Source organism: Trachurus trachurus (assembly GCF_905171665.1).
Source record: "Trachurus trachurus genome assembly, chromosome: 22".
Classification (NCBI taxonomy): domain Eukaryota; kingdom Metazoa; phylum Chordata; class Actinopteri; order Carangiformes; family Carangidae; genus Trachurus; species Trachurus trachurus.
In genome coordinates, this window is record NC_139907.1 from 5,355,397 (window position 1) to 5,372,384 (window position 16,988).

At 42.0% G+C, this 16,988-nt stretch overlaps 1 protein-coding gene across 1 annotated transcript; it reads left to right on the forward strand.

The window, feature by feature from the left end:
• Window positions 1-5,342: 5,342 nt before the first annotated feature.
• On the forward strand, window positions 5,343-11,195 carry cfd (complement factor D (adipsin)). The gene is made up of 6 exons (XM_083997766.1): window positions 5,343-5,373; window positions 5,528-5,646; window positions 6,453-6,609; window positions 6,774-6,921; window positions 9,387-9,677; window positions 10,708-11,195. The coding sequence occupies exons 2-6, from the start codon at window positions 5,583-5,585 to the stop codon at window positions 10,897-10,899; spliced, it is 852 nt and encodes a 283-aa protein (XP_083853892.1). The 5' UTR covers window positions 5,343-5,373; window positions 5,528-5,582; the 3' UTR covers window positions 10,900-11,195.
• The last annotated feature ends 5,793 nt before the right edge of the window (window positions 11,196-16,988 follow it).

Here is a 16,988-nt window from a genome sequence, read left to right on the forward strand (position 1 = left end):
CTTGCACTGACAATTAAAGGTAACGAACCTACGGCTAAGACTATAGGGATTATGGCAATGGGCCAATTAGCCAAAATGTTGAACTATCCCTTTAAGAGTTTCACTTGGGCCAATGTGTGAATTTGTCAAATCTTGATATTCTCAATTAAAGTTTAAATACTAATAAATTCAAATTTTCTTCATTTGGTTATTTGATCTGTTTTGCTTTTTATATTTTATCATTAACATTAGTGAAACCCTTATGCTATATGGCACTGATTCAACATCAGTATCCTCATGAGTGTGTGTGTGTCAGATTTAAACATATAATTTACAGACTCATTTGTAGCAAATCAGCCTGTAAATAACACACACAGCAGGAGGCCTGGTTTCCTGTTGTGTTTACACACATATACACTTTAACAACATCATTAATCATTAATAACTGTGATCACTGACCTGTCAATCAAACTGGAAATGAGGTACATACTTACGTTTTAGATCTTAGTTCTGCACACTGCTTTTGCTCCTTTTGCATATTTAGATAATGAATAATGTCTTTAGTGTTGCAGAGGTTGAATTGTGAGATTAAAACCGTGTATGCTTGTGTGTGCATGTGTGTGCATGTGTGTGTATGTGTGATAATTATGTGCTTGTTAATACCTTTAAGAGGCAAAACAAAAACTCTGCACTCTGCAGCGCTCACACTGATTGGATCATAAAAAAAGCTGAGTGAGTGGGTGATTGATTGACGGAGAGAAGAGCTGCCAGACGATGAGACTGATGAGGCTGAGTCAGTGTCTGAGAATGAGCGAGCGAGGGAGGAGAGACATGGAGAGAGAGAGAGAGAAAGAGAGAGAGAGAGAGAGAAAGAGAGAGAGAGAGTGAGTGAGGAAACATTTAAAAAACATAAAGTGGAAAATGAGTCTGATATCTGGTTCGGTGCCAGACCACACACATGGATGAACAGATATGGATTTCAGCACACGCACATAAACATATGTAACAGACAAACACACATGCTTGCATACCTGGCTGGGTGGGCTCGATGCTCCAGGCTTTGTAGTCGCAGCAAGCGACGCTTCGCTCGGCAACGCTCAGGTGACAAATGAGTCTGAAACAGAGGTCATGAGGTCATCTGTTTGTCTGTTTGTTCATTCTCTAACATGATTTACAGACGTGATTAAAACAAATTATGAACTGATTCATGATTTCAAATTTAAAATGAAATAAAAAATTATAATATTCACAAAGGTTTCTGTTTGTTTTTGTGACTCACTCACAGATTCTGGATGTTCGCAAATGTTCCTGTAGCTAAATTAACTCATCATCATCATCATCATCATCATCATCTCGGTGGATACAGATGTCTCTGTCAGTTTAAAGTTTAAACCTGTCATTTCTCACTCATTATCTTCTTCCTAACTTGTAATTGAGAGTGTGTGAGTCACAACGGAGCAGGGAAACAGTGAATAGAGATAAAAAAATAAATAAAAAAAGATAAATCCCCTTCCCTCTTTACAGGTAATGCAACCACATGATCATCTGCAGGTCAACTTCCCCTGAGACATAAGAGGAAGCTCTTACTAAGCACTTGTGCAACTTTAATTATCATAATGGGTTTGTTTTTTTGTGCTGAGAAGATGGTGATAATGACACTCTCACACACACACACACACACACACACACACGCACACACACACACACACACACACACACTGACATTTAGAGACACTAGTTCATGTACAGAGAGTTTAAATGCTGCAGCACTTTCCCTCTCATTCACTTCATCGCTTCTGTCAAAAGTTAAATATTATTTTGGCTGAAATATTCCTATTTCCTCCATGTGGGTGTTGTTTGAGGTTTGTACCTGCAGAGGGCGCCACAGCTCCACAGTCAGACTGCTGCGGTCAGCGCCACACTGATCTGAGATCTGCACTCAAACGCATTCACAGGTTGGACATTCAATCCAATCCAATCCACTTTATTTATACAGCACATTTTCAAAACATAAAAGTTTACCAAAGTGGTGCAAAAAAACATATAATAAGAATTAAAAGTAAAAAAAAAAAAATAAAGAATCAAGTCATAAAAGGACAGACAGATTGAAAATACAATAAAATGAGAAAAGAAAGACAAGAACAGAGGTCACACAACTCTTATGCTGAGTTAAAAGCCAAAGAATAAAAAATACGTTTTAAGACGCAATTTAAAAGGAGGTACGGTGGGGAAATTCAAAGTTCCCTGATGCATAACAAATTGAGTTGAGTTTCGACCAGCCGGCCAGATCGAGTTATCCATCTGTTGCTGTAGTTTAGGTCAGATTGCTATTTATTGGTGTTTGGTGAAAATTGGTGTTTTAAATTCATATTAAAAGAAGTTAAAGAGCCTTTATTGCCATTGAAACATTTCTGTCACAGTCTCTCAGTGGTCTGACATAAAAGCTGCATAAACATCTAAACAAGACGAGATAAAAGATGGCAAAACACATAAAATATTATATATATAGAGCATTAAAGGCATTGTCAAAACAATATTGCAAATTCACTGCACAGTTATTGCCCACTACACATACTGCATTTAACATATTGTTGCTATACAGTAGATTAGATTGCTGTTTATAGTCACTGTTCATCAGCAATTACCGTGCCACGACAATGTGCCATTAAACATTTGAATGGATGGAAGTGTGAGTGTTGAGGATGGATACATGGATGTTGTACAGTGCAGTACAGAGTGGTGAAGGTGAAGGAAGGTTGATGTCTGCGCTGCTGGTCTGGGAGGATGAAACGAGGATGAAAGAGAGACTCAGAGCGGAGGTTTCGTCTCAGCGCGGTGTTCCCGCCCGAGCTGGTTTCATGCCCCCCAGACAGAACCTGGAATGAGACATGGGAGGGGATGCACCGGTTGAACAGAGAGGGATGGGGGGAGGGAGGGAAGGATGGAGGGATGAGAGTAGGGATGTGGTTAAGGTGCCCGGATAAAGGGAAGTTCCACATTTTGCACAACTTTACATCATATACTTACACTGTTACTGATTGTTTTGTACTGTTACCTACTAATGGACTATGGGTGCAAATTAGCAGTCATGCTAACTCCATCATATTTATACTGAAGTTCATTAATATGCACCTGTCTGTGGCTTCCAAATAGACAACTAAATAAAACTAAACTAAACTAAATAAACTTAGGATCTGGTAATCTCACTGAGAAGTTGATGTTAGAGTTTATAAACTGCTCATACTGTAATCTGCTGCTAAAGTCGACAAAGTAAACTCTACCTGTGAAATAATCAATATCAAATTATTATTTTTATTATACATTTAAATCAAGGAATCCACAAAATGAAGCAAACAAACTAAATCATTGGACTTCAGGATTCCTGAATCCAGTTTTTTTTAGTTTCCCGACTCCTTTTGCAGGTGCAGCGGTGGAAACATGCGGAGGAGACGAGATTTTGGGTCAAAGTTGGCAAAGACGCTTGGCTCAGTCAGATCTGAGGAGGAACATTTGGTTGTGTTATATTTAAGATATTGAGCTTTGATTAAAAACACAAATAAATACAGTCAGGTGAGGGTCACACACTGTGTTCTCCTTACATTAAACTTAGGTTGTGCGTGCACCTCCCCGAAACATATGTAGTTTGTTTAAAGCCCTAACTTGTCGTTTTTCTCATACTGACAGACTTTGGGATGCAAATGCAATTATATCTATTCCAAAAGTATATATTTCAAATTTAAACATGCACATACATATGGTATGTTGAGTTCATTTATGTGCTGGCAGCAGGATGCAGGATCAGTAGGTGCATCAACACTGCTAAACTTCCCCTGGATGAATTATTTGACTTGTTAATCTCTCCTCCTCCTCCTCCTCCTCCTCCTCCTCCTCCTCCTCCTCCTCCTCCTCCTCCTCCTCCTCCTCCTCCTCCTCCCTTGTACCGCCACCACCTCACATCTAATCAGCCAAACAGAACGAGGGAGTGCGATGTTTCTTTTGCAGGTTCACAACAGGATTAAATCCGTCACGCTGCCCAAACACCAGCCGACGGGAGGTTCAGTTATACGGCCGTCTCTCAGAGCTGATCTGGAGACAGAAGTAAGGAGGTGTTACAGTGAGGAGGCTCAAGGCTGTACAGTTACAGTCTTTTATTAAACTGTGTGTATAATAAAAGCTCTGGCCTGCTCAGTGAGATGAGCTGCATCGTCTCCCACACTGAGACAGTCATGTAACCATCAGACAACAACTTCATCTGGATCTGAGGCTTCAGGACTCTGAGGTTCCCTCTCTGTTACTTCAGGGTCCTGGTGTAAGTTATGATGTTTCCATCTGTTGTCACCCCTCTAATGAAGTCTGGAGGGGGGAGGAGGAGGGAGGGGGGAGGAGAGGGTGTTTGCTGTCTGGTTCTGTTCATGTCTGAGCTTTGGTCTCTTTGTCAGACAGTGGTGAAGACAGCAAAGACATGTAATGGATGATATATATACACACACATAAAGAGAGTGATGCAGTCATATATGTCACATGTAATCATACATATATGAAGATATAAGTTCATGACATATGTGAAACACCCATTGTAGATTGAAAAATATCACTATGACTAATTTTTATATCGTAAAACACATGTTGCAACCATATGCGTAAAAGTGTTTAATCTATGCTGTATATGCAATTTAAACTAAAAATAAACAATCAATGTAGTTATACTTCTGACAAATCTCACAAGTTATGTAAAAGTTTGTCAAGAAACATACTGCTGCACTGCAAAAGTGAATTGCATTTAGTCCAGATTTATTTTCCTATATAGTAAAGTCAGATTTTTATGAATCTCAATATATGAAACTGTTGTAATTTCTGTGTTTCTTTTGTGTTTTTATCTTATATGTAGATATATTATTGGACTGGAATGAAATGGGTTGGATTGTCAGTAATTTTCAATGCAACCGAGTCAACATTTTTTTTGATTGGTTCTTGTTCAGCTCCATAATCATCCTCATGCACATGAAAGTTCCAGAAATAAAGAGCCAAGACTTTGCAGAAACTCTCTTTCTGTAAACATGTGCATGCTGAATTATCTGTCTCAATATATTACTAAGAGGAAAACATCCCTGCATATACTCTGGTTTTGTGATGTTAAAGAGCAGCTGATAAGTTGGGATGATATTTTCTGACCTAAAGTTCATGTTTTCCCATCAGACTGACAAGAAGAAACCAGGGATATCCTCCCTCCTCTCTGTGTTGTGTTTAAGTGCACGAGGTCAAGTGGGGTTCATCCAAATCTCAGCGTTATGCAACATAAACGTGCATGAAAGTGTGAAGTGAGGGTGTCAGCACCGTTTCTGCAGCGGTCAGTGTATTTTAAACACTTAGGAGATAAACATGTGGTGATTTACGGTAAGATGGACAGAGTGTCAGTGAACGTTATGTTGTTGTTTTCCTGTTTTGCATTCCGGGAAACAGGAGGATTGTCGGGCAAGGCACAAGACCGACTCCCTCCTCTTGTGTCTTGCACCACATCCACTTGATTTATGTTTTCCTCTCCCTCCAGTGGACCAGTTTAAAACCAGCGCAGCAGCTCGGTTCGACTCAGTAGGACCGACATCATGGTGTCAGAGAGACGAGCGCTCGTGGCTGCTGCTGTTTTTGTTGCTGCCCTCATCTCCCAGGGTGAGTCCACACTTACACTGTTTCCTTTATGTCATCTATGTGTGTCCATCAGTTTTAAATTGCTGTTGTGTTATTGATGCATTTTGCTGCCAAGAGGTTGAATTTACTGGTTGTATAGGCCTATAGTTTAGATAAAGATGTTAAAGGGATAGTTCACCCAAAATTCAAATTTCACTCATTATCTACTCACCCTCATATCGACTAAGGGCTGGGAGACGTTTCAGAGTCCTCCGTGCCTTCTCTCAGTCACAGGGGGGTCCGTGCAGCACTGCATGTCCATATAATGGTTGTGAATGGTGCTCACTTTTCTTCGTCCAAAAAGACACACCAAAAAACATCCAAATACCTATTGTCCCTCTTGTATTGAAGCCGCGACATGAGAAATTGTTCCGCCGGTCAGTGCAAGACACAGGAAAAGCAGTGAACTGAGACACTGGGAGCTTCCGCTACAAACAAGCTTAAAACATAGACTTATTTAATTTTTTTCGGAACATTTTCTCATGTCGGGGCTTCAATACAAGAGGGACATTACAGGCGAGCACTATGGAGGTATTTGGATGTTTTTTGGTGTGTCTTTTTGGACGAAGAAAAGTGAGCACCATTCACAACCATTATATGGACAAATACTGCTGCGCGGACCCCCCCTGTAACTCAGAGAAGGCACAGAGGACTCTGAAACTTCTCCCAGCCCTTAGTCGACATGAGGGTGAGTAGACAATGAGTGAAATTTGAATTTTGGGTGAACTATCCCTTTAAGTAATGTGAAGCTTCTCAAAGGCCAAAGGTCACTTCAACTTTTCCTTCAGGTGAGGGTATAATTGGCGGCAGGGAGGCGGCGCCACACTCTCGGCCTTACATGGTCTCCATCCAGGTGCCAGAAGGAGACGCCATGAAACATGAATGTGGAGGGTTTCTGGTTGCAGAGCAGTGGGTGATGACTGCAGCTCACTGTTTCCCTAACGGGTGAGGACACTTTCTCCAAATGTGAAGCTTCAGAAAATGTAGCCTATGTGTCTGCCTGTCACACTGTCATTGGTTGATGTGTTTATTCAGTAGCAAGTGAAATGTGTATAACATCATAGTTTGAAAAATGTGCTACACTATTCTATTATTGTCTTTTTCAACAGATTGAATGGGCACAAAGTGGTGCTGGGCGTCCACTCCCTGAGTGAAGCGGAGGACACAAAACAAACCTTTGACATTTTGGAGGCTAACCTTCACAAACACGCAAACTTTGACCCGTCAAATTATGACAATGACATCACTTTAATTAAGGTGAGTGTATGCTAGAAATGTGGCAACCCCCTACACTGTGGGGTGTTTGAGTTAGATGTTGTGCTGTTGGTAAAAAAAATAGCTCTTTAGTCTGTTGACTCCAATGGGAGAAGTGAAGTTATTATGGTAAATATTGGATTCATTTTTCACAAGCCAGATCTTTTATGAACATTTTTGACACAAACATTTCTACGAAGGAGTATTAAGGCCAGCCAAAAAAAAAAAAAATTTTTTTTAAATTTGGCAAAAAAAAAAAAAAAAACCGGCAGGGAAAAAAAAAGAATTCTGGCGAAAAAAAAAAAATCCATCGGGAAAAAAAAATCTGGCAAAAAAAAAATCATCAGAAAAAAGAATCTGGCAAAAAAAACAAAAACATTTTTAGGGTCCGGGCAGCGCAGCTGACAGGACACTATTGTATTCCTAGGAATTCTTCTTCTTCTTCTTTCTTTCTTTCTTTCTTTCTTTCTTTCTTTCTTTCTTTCTTTCTTTCTTTCTTTCTTTCTTTCTTTCTTCTTCCAAGGAAGTCATACTTCCCATGGGCGAAAACTCACCAAACTTTGCACAAAGGTTCAGTCCCATGCCAGATTCACTCAACTCCAAGGACATGTGCCCCCCCCTCCTAGGGGGCACAATAAGCGTTTAAATTTAAAAACTTTAAAAATTCCTACCAAACCAACGGTAGATGCTACAGTGTTGAAACTTCACCACAATGTAGCCTCAATACTGCTGAAACTTTTGTCCACTTAAACTTATTACAAATTATGAAGTCCATCACTCTGTTTTTTTCAATAACTGTAAAACTTTTAAAATGTATCTCCTCCCACAATTTTTGCTCAATTGACACCAAACTTGCTACAGAGCATCTCCAGACCGTCCTCCACAAAACTTGTTTCTCGGATTTTTGATTAAGCAAAAATTGAGCCTACAGTGCATGAAAACGTTTGACTGCAAACAGTACTGTAAACATATACCATCAAATTCTTGATAAATACATTTTCAATCTTCCTGAAAAAAAATGACAATATTCTGGAGTCATGGTTTATGAAGTTTGGCAAATATCAGAATTTTAACTCAAAAACTAAATTTTTGAGAACATTTTGAATTCTGCTCTCATGGGAACAACTGCAGTCAATGTGAGAGTGGAATTTATAAACATCAGATTTTCTCTTATGAAGCAAAACACTTATCATTGAAAACAAATCACCAACATTTCCATGCTGTCAAGATGCAATTTATGTATTATCAGATTTTTGTTTAGATGACTGAATTATTGACATTTTGACCATTTCATCACAACAGCTGCCCGGGCACTGGCTCACCTGAGTGGATAAATGAAGCTACACAGCAGGTCTCACTTCCAGCCAATTAGCTCAGCGAGTTAGGAGCTGGTTCTTGGTGTCAGAGATTGTGAGTTCGAGACCCAGCAAGGGTGATGATGATGATGATGACGGATCAAAATGTCACATGTCCTTAAGCTGTTTTGCTGTCTAAATGCAATTTATGTATTAACAGATTTTTGTTTAGATAATAGAATTTCTGACTTTCTGAAATCTGCCTTGACAACAGCTGCCTGGGCACTGACTCACCTGAGTGGATAAATGAAGCTACACAGCAGGTCTCACTACCAGCCAATTAGCTCAGCGAGTTAGGAGCTGGTTCTTGGTGTCAGAGGTTGTGAGTTCGAGACCCATCAAGGGTGATGATGATGATGATGACAGATCAAAATGTCAGTTGACCTCAATATGAAACACAAGACAATTGTCCTAATGGTGGCATCACAGCAAGCCTCTAAATTAAAAAAAAAAACAAATAGCTTGGACTGGTCCATGCGCGAAGGCTCCTAACATCTTAGACTCATAGTAGATGTTTGACAAATATCATTATTTTACCTCAAAAACTGATTTTTCTTTTTACTGTGGTTTCAAATCTGCCTACACGACAGTGAATGGCTTACTCAATTTGTGAAGCCACTGTTGATCTGCCAATTGTCAATTAGCTCAGTGCGATAGACAATGGTCTTTGGTTCCCGAGGTTGTGGGTTCAATCCTCAACTGATGCAAATTGAACATTATAAGGTCAATTGTCTTGTCTTCCTATTCTCCTGTTTGTTGCTCAGAATTGCCTAAATTTGCCCAAAAGTAGCCCGGACCCGACCCATCGCTGCGCAGCAGCTATAATTTACCCTTAGAATTTGGCAAAAATAAAAAATCCATCAGAAAAAAAGAGATTTGGAAAAAAAAAAAAAAAATCTGCAAAAAAAATGGCAAAAAAAAAAAATCTGGCAAAATAAATAAATTGAGAAAATATCAAAGTACTGTAGTTGGTGGCCATGGCTGCCTTGATTAAGCTGTATTTCAGATTCGGCCTCAGTAATAAGGATATTCTCTCTCGGGCTCATAAACACGGTGTGGTCATATTATAAGGACGTTGAAGAGACTGTGTCAGAAACTGTGTTGTTTTTGCAGCTGGATCAGCCGTTCGTCGCCTCTGACGCAGTGGGAACCGTTGCATTCCTGCGAGCGGGAGGCACCAACCCCGACATCGGTGCAGAGGTGGACACGGCCGGCTGGGGGGCCAGCGACCACCTGGGCTCCAGACCCGACAAGCTGCAGGAGCTGACGGTGGACGTGTTCAGCCCCAAGCGGTGCGCGCGCAGCGACTACTACGGCTCCAAGTTCACCAGTAACATGATGTGTGCGCACAGACTGTGTCCAGAGCCCTGCGACAGAGACGTCAAGAAGGACGACAGCTGTGACGTGAGTGTTTGTTTGGTTCCTGAAGCACAAACCGGACCGACCAGCTTTTAGATCTTTATCTGCTCTTATCTCTTTAACACAGTAAACCTGCTGAATACCTTCACATTAGCATTCGCTACTGTGAGAATCTCAGCATTCAGCCTGAAGCTCGGCCCCACAGAGACACCAACATGTCTGCAGCTTTAAAGGGATAGATCAACATTTTGGCAAATTTGCCTATTGCCATAATCCCTATAGTTTTAGGAGTCGGTTCATTACCTTTAATTGTCGGTGCATGTTGTTTTGAGATCGGCGGAGCAGAGACGTGAGCTATGCACGGCGCACGGTGCTTATGCCTTTCCCTCATCAGACTCATCAAATACACAATCCAACGCTCTCGTGGACAAGTTGTGACCTGCACATTCACGACAGATATAAAATAATGATGTAGCATTACAGGACAAGTTGTTTTAGAGGCAAATGCAGCCGGAACTACATTCCAGCCACGGCTGCTGGGCGGAGTGATTTCAAAAGCGCAAGTAGTTCCAAGTATTTGCTTCATATGTGTCTGTTTGTATGGCGATACAGTCTACAGTCTGCACTTCTGCCCACAATGAATTTCCCTCTGGGACAATAAAGTATATCTTATCTTATCTTATGTCATAATGTTACATAATTATACATGATTATTTCATAGTGTGGTGAATCTGCAGGTCACAACTTGTCCATGAGAGCGTTTTGGAGTTGGATTGTGTATTTAGTTTGATGAGGGAAACGGGAAAGTACCATGCACCTCCATTGTGTTCGCTGAGCAGCTCACGTCTCTGCCCCGCGGATCTCAAAACAAAATGCACCGATAATTAAAGGTAATGAACCTACTGCTATGACTATAGGGATTATGGCAATAGGTCAATTTGCCAAAAAGTTGAACTATCCCTTTAACCTTTAAAGCTGCAGTGTGTGTGTCACCTGTTTGCCTTCACTCTTCTTTGCATGATACAGGTTCAAACCGTCAACTTCCTGTTAACCCTTCTCTTCCATGTCTTTCCAGGGAGACTCTGGCGGTCCGCTGCTCTACAACGGCGTGGTCGTGGGCATCACCTCCAACGGCGGGAGGAAGTGTGTCCAGCTGAAAAAGCCCGGCGTTTACACCGTCATCTCCCAGTTCACAGACTGGATTGACGGCATAATGGGGGCACAGCAGGCCGCTCCTGCAGAAGCTGCTGCTGAAGCATCTAAGTAATAAAAGACACGACAGCATCTCCATTCACAAAGCAACTGATCAATCAAACTTCTTTATATATATATATATTTTTTTAGCACCTCTTCATGCAGGTTCACACAGAATGCAAGCTCATGATAAAACACAGCAAATGAGAATTATATGACAAAGAACAAGAGTTATTGGTAATTCTGCATGTGAACTGAAGTCGCTCTAACCTCTAGCCACAGATTCATTTCACCAGAATAATCAGTTTCACACCGTTTCACATCGTCACTTGTAAAAGAATCAATAAAATACAGTTTATCACATCCAGATGTTGTGTCTGCGCCTTCACTTGTTTTGCACAATTAGCATCAAATGCAGCACGATGGAATAGAGACGAGACAGACTGCAAAGACATATGTGCAAAAAAAAAGAAAAGAATCCATCCTAAATGTTAAATAAGAAGCTGCTGCTGCTGCATCACATCAAGTCCTGAGACTGAGCAGAAATAATCCAAGAATTACACAACAGCGATAACGAAATCTAAACCACATCCATCAGCAGTCAACTGTTGCGTGTGTGTGTCTGTGTGTCCGTGTGTTTGTTGGCAGCGAAGAATTCGGTTAAAGGAAGTGACTGTTTGGAAATCGACATCATATCAACAAGTGAATCTCATAAACTTGTCAGATTAGTCGTCACGGAGACGGGGAAGTCCAGAGAGCAGTTCATCAAACCTGCAGCTGAACTCCTTCTCTCTTCCTCCCTCTCCGCTCGCTGCAGATAAACATGACATGAGTTATTCCCGATGCGTTCCACACTCATCATTCATGTTTGCTTTGGAAAATCCCCCACACCACCACCACCACCACCACCACACCCCCCATCACCACCGGGTTTTTATTTATTCATTCTTTTGTGACAGATGAGCATATATCTAAAAATGTCTGTAGCATAAAAAAAATACAAAGGGTGATTCCCTTAAAGGGATAGTTCACCCAAAATTCAAATGTCACTCTTTATCTACTCACCCTCATGTCGACTAAGGGCTGGGAGAAGTTTCAGAGTCCTCCGTGCCTTCTCTGAGTTACAGCGGGGCTCCGTGCAGCACTGCATGTCCATATGACGGTGGCGAACAGACACCACTTTTCTTCGTCCAAAAAGACACACCAAAAAACATCCAAATACCAGTGCTCCCAGCACTGCTCTTCGTGGTCCATCCAAATCTCGCACGATTTGCATTGACACCCAGTTCACGGCTCCGCAAATCGCGCGAGATTCTGGCAGAGCAACACTGGGAGCTTCGGCTACAAACAAGCTTAAAACATATACTTATTTTTTTTTTTTTCAGAAAAATTTCTCATGTTGGGGCTTCAATACAAGAGGGACATTACAGACGAGCACTATGGAGGTATTTGGATGTTTTTTGGTGTGTCTTTTTGGACGAAGAAAAGTGAGCTCCGTTCGCAACCGTCATATGGACATGCAGTGCTGCACGGAGCCCCGCTGTAACTCAGAGAAGGCACGGAGGACACTGAAACTTCTCCCAGCCCTTAGTCGACATGAGGGTGAGTAGATAATGAGTGAAATTTGAATTTTGGGTGAACTATCCCTTTAAAACTGCAGATGTTGGAGATTGTGTGAACCTCAAACCCACTTTCTAAAACAAATCATAACAGAAAGCAATACATTTGCAATGTAAATCAGTTTGACTTCCATGTCCCTGCAGCAACAGCTCATCCCACAGCAGGTTGAGTGTCCTCCTCTTCCTCCTCCTCCTCCTCCTCCTCCTCCTCCTCCTCCTCCTCCTCCTCCTCCTCCTCCTCCTCCTCTTCCTCTTCCTCTTCCTCCTCCTCCTCCTCTCTTCTTGTGCAGAAATCAAGCTTCTCTCAGTAAGTAGTTTCCCTCCTGCACCTCCTCTCCTCCCTCCTCTATCACCTTCCTCCTCTCCTGCAGCTCCTGCACTGAAAACCTCCTGACTGCGTAGGAGCGGCCGCCGTGCGACGCCACCAGCTTGTTCATCCCCGCCAGCAGCTCCTTCACCTGAGGGTAGCCCAAAGCGTTGTGGGACTCTGTGACGTTCAGCTCGTAGTAACGGCTCCCGCACTTCCGCAGCAGGTCCTGCAGGGCCGAGTGAGCTCCGGACACGTAGTCGTTGATCCTCTGAGGCCTGTGATGGTTGCTGTCGAAGCGGACGAAGAGGACGATGGCGTGCTCCACCACCTCTCGTCCGAACATCCTCTGCAGGTGTCCCAGCATCTCGCACTCGCCCTGGGTGAAGCGTCCCACCTGCAGCACCAGCAGGAAGACGTGGGGACCCGGGAGGGACAAGGCCAAGCAGTCCTTCAGCAGCTCCGGGTCCTCCGCCCCGTCCTCGTCCCACAGCTCGGGGGTGTCCACCAGGACGAGTCGCTTCCCCGCGGCCGAGACCTCTTTCCTCTCGCAGACCAGCGTGGACTGGAGACGCTCGCAGCCGGACTCGTTGTAGGCAGAGTATTGATTACACGCTCTCTCCAGGATCGCATTCAGAGCAGACGACTTCCCGCTGCCGGACAGACCCAGCAGGACCACACTCATCTTCTTAGCTTTGTCACCTGAGAGCCAGATAGATAGATAGATAGATAGATAGATAGATAGATAGATAGATAGATAGGTAGATAGATAGATAGATAGATAGATAGATAGATAGATAGATAGATAGATAGATAGATAGATAGATAGATAGATAGATAGATAGATAGATAGATAGATAGATAGATAGATAGATAGATAGATAGATAGATAGATAGATAGATAGATAGATAGATAGATAAAACTTTATTTGTAGAGCATTTTTCATACAGGAAGCAAGTGCTTTACATGATAAAAGATAATAAACAGAGAAGACATACAGAAATAAAAACACTGAGGAGTTAAAAAATACTGAGGAAACGCTATCTTACACTCAACAAATTGTACTTTGCGGTGGGGAAAATACTAGAGAGTGTATAAAAACTATAGGTAAATGGAATAGAATAAAAATAAAATGTGTATTTTAAGTAATTCAAAGGGCTAAAAATTGAGATACTACATAAAATCAAAGTTTAGATCTAGTAAAACAGAACAATTAATTAAACAATAAATTGCTTTTAATTTTTATTTTTTAAATATCCACAATAGACATTAGTTATACTGTCCTTTTTATGACTCTATAAGACAAACATTGTTTAGTAAGGTAGATCCAAATAACAAATTTGTGTGGTTAGACGATGCTGAGAAGCTAAAACATCTTTTTCAGTTGAACATATTTGCATTTTCTTTATTTCTTGAAAAGGCTTGGGCAATGAGACGAAGAGTGATAGTTGAGTATTGAAAGTAATCTTAAACTGTTTATTTATGTGTCACACCTGTGTGGCAGGTAATACCAACAGGATGGACTGTCTCCTCTTTGTTTGTCATTTGTATTTGTCATTAAATGTGTCTTGTAATCCCCTATGGGATGGTGGCATGACACAAAAATTCATTAAAAAAAATTCATTCATATAAACTAAGCACTTCAACAGGCCTAATTTGTGATGGGTTGTGCTCTTATTAGATGATTAAAGATAATGATGGTGTGTGGCTGTGTCTCCCTCTAGTGGTGGAAGCTGCAGCATCACAGTGTGTGAAAGTGAAAAGTTGCAGCAAAACTTTAACAAGTGTAAAATAAAAGTCGATGTATGTATGATCTCAGGCTGTGCAGCTGTGGACGTGTGAGTGTGTGCATCAGTCTCTCACCCTCAGCATCGCTCATCTGCAGCTGCACCACGGCCCTGTGGCTCGTCACCGCCTCCTCCAGACCTTCTCTCTTGGTCTCGTGCTGCTTCTTCTCCGCCGCCTCCTTCTTCCTCTCCTCCACGTGCTTGGCCCTCAGCGCCTCCATCTCCCTGCTCCTCCTCTCCTCGTGCCGCTGCACCAGCTGGCTGAACGCCTGCTCCCTCTCCTCCGCCTCTCGCACCTTCTGCCTCAGCATCGTCATGGCCGTGTCCTCCGTGCTCCGGGTCCGGGCCTGGACCAGCATGGCCTCGGTGTAGCCGCGAGCGCCGCTCTCCGCTAGCGTGAAGTCGATCATCTCCAGCAGCGCGCGCATCTTGTGCGCCGCCGCGGACGACGTGATGCGGCAGTATCTCCCATCGCACACGTTGATCAGCTCCATGAGGGCGTCGTCCAGCGCGTCCACCACCTATCAATCAATCAATCAATCAAATTTTATTTGTATAGCCCTTTACAATAGCCAGACGGTACCCAAACTGCTTTACATCAAAGCAATAAAACAATACATAAAAACACAAGAAAGTGCTACTAGTGCTGCAGTGCTGACCTAGTTAAGTCATTTTATGAAAAAAGGTTGAACAAATTGCAACAGAAGCAAACTCAACTGATTTTGTATCCTCAACATGTCCTGAGTGAGCAGGGCCGTTGTATAGGGGAGAAAGGTGATGATAATTCTAGGGGCCCAGCGCCCAGTAGGGCCCACAAAAAAACCCCAGTAGTCTAATCTTTGTATGACTGATTTATTCTGCATAAGACCCTGACTAATACTCATAGTAATGCTGCATTAGCATCAAAACAAAGTAGGCTAAATAAAAAATGATAATACATACGTAGTCTGAGAAAAAAAGCGGAAAAGTCAGGGGCCCACTTTAGTATTCTTTCAGGGGCCCATGAATTCTTGGCAACGGCCCTGTGAGTGAGGGAAAAAAAGCCCTAAAGATTCCCATTAGGGGAAAGTTTCGAAAAACACCAAAATATAGCCCATTCATACGCCTATTAATTACTAAGGTGGCGGTCATCTTGGAAAAATTGCAGCAATCTTGAAATTTCAACTGGTTTCTTGTCGAGTGACCGATGGAGTCAACTTATCCTGATTTTTACGTTGGTACCACCTAAAGTTTATTTATACCTGTGCAGTCAAAACTGTGGAATTTATGCAAATGTATGCAAATTTGCTCATGTTAACAAACAATTTCAAAAAAACTTGTAATAAGTTTTTTGTTTGTCTTAATGTAAGTAATCAACTGGGTAATTTTCATGGAGATATCTAAAGGTTAAAAATGTTGCCCTATTCACATGAGAATGAGCTACAGTTTGGTGTTTTTTCGAATCTTTCCCCTGATGGGATTCTTCTGGGCTTTTTTCCCTCACTCAGGACATGTTGAGGATACAAACTCAGTTGAGTTTGCTTCTGTTGCAATTTGTTCAAGGTTGACCCCCATTTTGGCTTAAAATTAAAAAAGGTTCAACAAATTGCAACAGAAGCAAACTCAACTGATTTTGTATCCTCAACACGTCCTGAGTGAGGGAAAAAAAAAGCCCTGAAGAATCCCATAAGGGGAAAGTTTCGAAAATGGCCCATTCATACGCCTATGAATTACTAAGGTGGCGGTCATCTTGGAAAAATTGCAGCCATCTTGAAATTTCAACTGGTTTCTTGTCGAGTGACCGATGGAGTCAAGTCAACTCATCCCAATTTTTACGTTGGTACCACCACAGCAACTTTATTTATACCTGTGCAATCAAAACGGTGGAATTTATGCAAATTTATGCAATTTTGCTCATGTTAACAAACAATTTTAAAAACCTTGTAATACATTTTTTGCTTGTCTTAATGTAAGTAATAAACTGGGTAATTTTCATGTAGATATCTAAAGGTTAAAAATTGTACCCTATTCACGTGAGAAAAATAATTAATAGGCGTATGAATGGGCTATATTTGGGTGTTTTTCTAAACTTTCCCCTGGTGGGATTCTTCTGGGATTTTTTTTTCCCTCACTCAGGACATGTTGAGGATACAAAATCAGTTGAGTTTGCTTCTGTTGCAATTTGTTCAAGGTTGATCCCATCCCCGCCCCATTTTGGCATAAAATGACTGGACTAACCTTCCCGTCCTCCAGAGAGAGGATCACCAGATACTTCAGGGCCTCGGCTCCGAAGTGGCTCTGCAGGATCTCCACCAGCCTCCTCTCCCTCTTGGTGTACTGGCCCCCCTGGATCAGCAGCAGGAAAACACTGCATCCGTCCGTGCAGGACTTGAAGCAGCTCTCCATGGCGCTGCCGATGACCTCCTCCGTCATGTCCTCTTTCAGATCTGCATAGTGCAAGCTGATGGA

What these genes read in the sequence shown, in the direction of transcription:
- cfd (XM_083997766.1), top strand. Translation starts at nt 5,583, where the DNA reads ATGGTGTCAGAGAGACGAGCGCTCGTGGCTGCTGCTGTTTTTGTTGCT. An exon ending in TGCTGCCCTCATCTCCCAGG is followed by an intron (nt 5,647 to 6,452) that starts GTGAGTCCACAC and finishes CTTTTCCTTCAG; the next exon opens with GTGAGGGTATAATTGGCGGC. An exon ending in GCTCACTGTTTCCCTAACGG is followed by an intron (nt 6,610 to 6,773) that starts GTGAGGACACTT and finishes CTTTTTCAACAG; the next exon opens with ATTGAATGGGCACAAAGTGG.